Source organism: Lactuca virosa, chromosome 8 (assembly GCF_052849685.1).
Source record: "Lactuca virosa cultivar CGN04683 chromosome 8, Lactuca_virosa_CGN04683_v6, whole genome shotgun sequence".
In the NCBI taxonomy this organism is placed as follows: domain Eukaryota; kingdom Viridiplantae; phylum Streptophyta; class Magnoliopsida; order Asterales; family Asteraceae; genus Lactuca; species Lactuca virosa.
This window is the reverse complement of record NC_136433.1, coordinates 291,941,319-291,945,583: the sequence shown is the minus strand read 5'-3', so window position 1 is coordinate 291,945,583 and position 4,265 is coordinate 291,941,319. Positions and strand designations below refer to the sequence as shown.

Below are 4,265 nucleotides of genomic sequence, written 5' to 3'. Positions count from 1 at the left end.
TAAAGGTTAATCAAAAGTTTGGGGTACAACTAATAATAGGGTATGGGTAGTGATATTTCCATAGAAGATTTTTATATTTCCACTGAAAAAATAAAATAGTGTAATGACAATTATGCCCATGATTTCAATTTATAGATAATTAAGAGAGAGTTTCGTTGTTTCTAAAAAAAATGTTGAGACCAACAAATCATCCTCATTCTGTGCGCACAGGTAAGTGAACTGGGCAATCGAATGAATACTTTGCTTCTGGAAATTTGTTTCAAATGATAACAATGTAACAAGTTGTCTAATCAGATTCTCTCTGCAAATGCCTCTTGTGAACTTCATCGTTTTCCCTGTTCTAGCAATTAATTTCACGGTTGAAATGTAAACTATGATTGAGGATTTCTGGAAAAATTAGCAATTCGCAATTCGGGGTAACATCACTTGCCCAATTTACAGAAACCAGATGATGTTGCCACAAGAAGAAAATCGTTGCCTGATATGAGGTTTTTTGTATGCTTTTTAATGCACAGATATAATTTTGAGTGTTTTTTTCAGGTTTTTTTGGATCTTAAATAAATTAATACTTTAGGAATTGAAAATTGGGGATAACATCAGTGTCTTCTTTTAGATGCTAATTGCATTGCAGGTATGACAAAAGCTTAAAAAACTCTCACATGGCCATTTTCGGACCAAGCTTGTTCAATTCGCCCTTGTTCATCATCTTTTGTTGAGAGAGAGAGAGAGAGAGAGAGAGAGAGAGAGAGAGAGAGAGAGAGAGAGAGAGAGAGATCAGTGTCGCTTATCATACCGATGGCATGGAGAAACACACTTCGACGACCACCGAACAAGTAGCATTGATGGAGGAAGGAGGAAGAAACCGTTCAGAATATTTATGAAAATATAATCAAGGGTATAATTGTCAATAACCAATTTATTCAGTGGAAGTACCGTGGAAATATCACGATATAGGAACACCCTATTAATTTTCTATTTTTTAAATTTTAGAAAACTTCCATAGGACTGCACTACAAACGGGACAACCAAAGCTCGATTTGGTTTAAGTTCAATTTGACAAACTAAACTAAGTTCAAACTCGACTTACTAGCTACACTAGCCCTCTTAATAAAGCTTGAGATAAAATAGCTCCAAAAATGTGCACTAAAACAATCACAAGTTCACAACCCAAAATTATACACCAACTATACTTGCATATTAACACAATCCATCGGGTTTTTTTCTTTAATTCAAGCCCAACGTTTACAAACTCGAACACAATTACATACTTCGAACTTATATTCCCACTCAATCTTTAACTCGACTAGAATTATCAGATAATAAGTTCAACTAGATAAAAATATGATATAAACATCGATCATACAAACACATACTACTACCACAACGGTGTGGAATTCGACCATGAAACAAGCGTATTCAAATGCGTAAACGCCATTCTATAATTAAAATTCCGATCCCCATCAATCACCACCTTCCCCATTTCCTCTTCTTCCATATCATACTCATAAACCGCTTCTCTCCACTTCTTAAAAACTAAAAACCTCCCATTTTTCGTCATGAAAACCGGAATCAACCCTGTTATATCATAATCCATGTTAATCGTACACTTCTTGACCCAAATTTCCTCACATTCGGCCCGTTTCAATGTCCATATTTGAATCCGGTAAACCGTCAATTGAGCAACAAAATTCAACAAATCACCATTCTCAATAAGTCGATCATTCATCCCAGTTGTAACTGGAAGATCCATACGGGAAAACTTTTCCTTGTCTATATCCATTGAGATTATATAATTTACATTATTAGTCCCTGGAAGCCAATAAAGAACCCCACAAGTGGAAACTGGTTTGTGTGTGAAGTCACGGAAGAGCCCGAAAGTGGGGACATGACACCCGGTCCATTGCATTGTGCTTAAGCTTAGTATTTCAGTGTCTATGTGACCCGATTCGTCTCTGAACACGTGTATAGCTTTATATTGTTGGGTTTTAGGGCTGAATACAAACCCGTATGATTCATCACGGGTTTGAACTATGGTTCCGGATTTGAGTGGGAGGAGCTTTCGGGTTGTGGGATTCAAGATTAGTAAAGTCCCGGTTTTGTTTGTCGCTAGAATTAAACCATTACATGTGGCTAAGATTTCGCGGAAACCGGAAATGTTTGGGTCGGTGATTGTGGCGTTTTGGTGTTTGAAATTGAATTCCATTAGATAGATTTGAAGTTTTTGCTTTTTGGGAGGATTTGGGTCGAAGAGTGTGAATTGATTGTTGTTATTGGTGTTGATATCGAATGTATTTGGGCGTGATTCGGAGAATTGTTTAAGAAATGTGAGAACTTTTTCACAACGAGTGGTGTGGGATTCGATGAAATTAGGGCTGCTTATCAGGGTACGCCATGTTTTGCATACGAGAGTTAGCTTTAAGATGTCTTTTGCAGGAAGGAGAAGAAGAATTTTGAAAATTAAGTCGTAGGGAAGAAGTGAGACCTCATTCGCACATCTCTTCGGTGAGCTGTTCATTTGTCCTCAATTGATCGCGTATCTGTTCTAACAAAATATCTGAAAAAATGAATCAATTCTCCAAAATAACAACAATTTTTACAGTTAAGTGGTCAGTACTGATCACTACGATGAATATGAGTCTTTGAATATGAAAGTGAGCATCAAGGTATGAAATCGGAATCGAAATTGTAATCACCAGCGCAGGATCATGATCAGGGTAAAACGCATATCGGTCGACAATTGTTAGAATAGAAGATGAAGATTTATGAAAGCAATCGAAGAAGTTATCATACCTTGTAGTATCAGCAAGTGTGAAGAGAGTTAAATGAGAGTTGGTGGGAGTAGTGATGTGTTCTTTGATTGAAGGAATATTCGATTCAGAGACGATTGCTTGTTCTTGGTGTGATCACCGCTGATGAGTTAGGAGATTAGGATCCAAGTAACCACAGAGATTTCTAGGGTTAGGTGATGCTCTTGTTTTTAGGACAATTGTCACGGGGATCAAGAAGCTTTTGTTTTATTTGAATGATTATTATATATTTTTTATATATATTAAAGTGGCACTTTTTTTTTTTTTTTTTTTTTTATACTCCAACTTACAACATTGACCCTTCATCTTTATGTTTTTGTTTATAAACAACCCTTTCACTTTGGTTTGAATTTTTCATAACCCTAGTCTTTTATTATATATATATATATATATATATATATATATATATATATATATATATATATATATATATATATTAAAGTGACACTTTTTTGTCAATTTTGGTCCTCCAACTTACAACATTGACCCTTCATCTTTATGCTTTTGTTCACAAACAACCCTTTCACTTTGGTTTGAATTTTTTATAACCCTAGCCTTTTATTGCATATTATTAGTATTTTGTCTTTTGGCAGAAATGGTCCCTCATCATTATTATATATATATTAAAGTTATGAAAGATTTTAACAGTAAAGTGGCACCTTTTTTGTCAATTTTGGTCCTCCAATTTACAACATTGACCCTTCATCTTTATGCTTTTGTTCACAAACAACCCTTTCACTTTGGTTTGAATTTTTCATAACCCTAGCCTTTTATTACATATTATTAGTATTTTGTCTTTTGGCAGAAATGGTCCCTCATCATTATTATTATTATTGTTAGACAAAATTACACGATTGGTCCCTGTGGTTTACCAGATTTAACATTCTCTTTTTGGTTTTAAATTAATGTTTTATTTATTAAAAAATATTCACCCAATACCATAAACCCACCCACCATCTGCCATCACCACCACCACCACCACCGCCAAAATTACATAAATAGTCCATATGGTTTACCCATGGTGACAAATTCAGTCCCTGCTACCTGAAAAGACCAAATTAACCTCACATTAACGGACAAAAAGCAACCAACATCCTACTTTACTTTACAAAGCAATACCTTCCGACCCCGGCAACGCCGGGGAATCTTTTCTAGTTTGAATTATTTATTTTTATTTTATTTTGATGATTTTATTAACTATATATTACTCTTTCCATCCCAAAATTATACAGATTAAGAAAACATTAATTGCCACTAATTTTATTAAATGAAAAGATAATTTTACCCTTTTGTTGTATTTAATTACATTGTAGTTGCATTTAATTCCATGGTAGTTTAACTAATAGATTGAATGGTATTTTGGTAAAATGGATATTTATTTTTAGAAGTAGGCTATTATTTTAAGACAACCCAAAAAGGAAACATGGACTATTAATATGGGACGGATGGAGTATTTAT

At 34.4% G+C, this 4,265-nt stretch overlaps 1 protein-coding gene across 2 annotated transcripts; it reads right to left on the bottom strand.

The window, feature by feature from the left end:
* Window positions 1-1,197: 1,197 nt before the first annotated feature.
* LOC145132814 (F-box/kelch-repeat protein At3g23880-like) lies at window positions 1,198-3,004 on the bottom strand. 2 transcript variants are annotated; one of them, XM_079067732.1, is made up of 2 exons: window positions 2,791-3,004; window positions 1,198-2,554 (listed from the first exon to the last, which is right to left on the bottom strand). In XM_079067732.1, the coding sequence occupies exon 2, from the start codon at window positions 2,513-2,515 to the stop codon at window positions 1,376-1,378; it is 1,140 nt and encodes a 379-aa protein (XP_078923858.1). In that variant the 5' UTR covers window positions 2,516-2,554; window positions 2,791-3,004; the 3' UTR covers window positions 1,198-1,375. The 2 variants fall into 2 exon arrangements, with proteins under 2 accessions (XP_078923858.1, XP_078923857.1); XM_079067731.1 differs by having other exon boundaries at window positions 1,198-2,537.
* Between the last annotated feature and the right edge of the window lie 1,261 nt (window positions 3,005-4,265).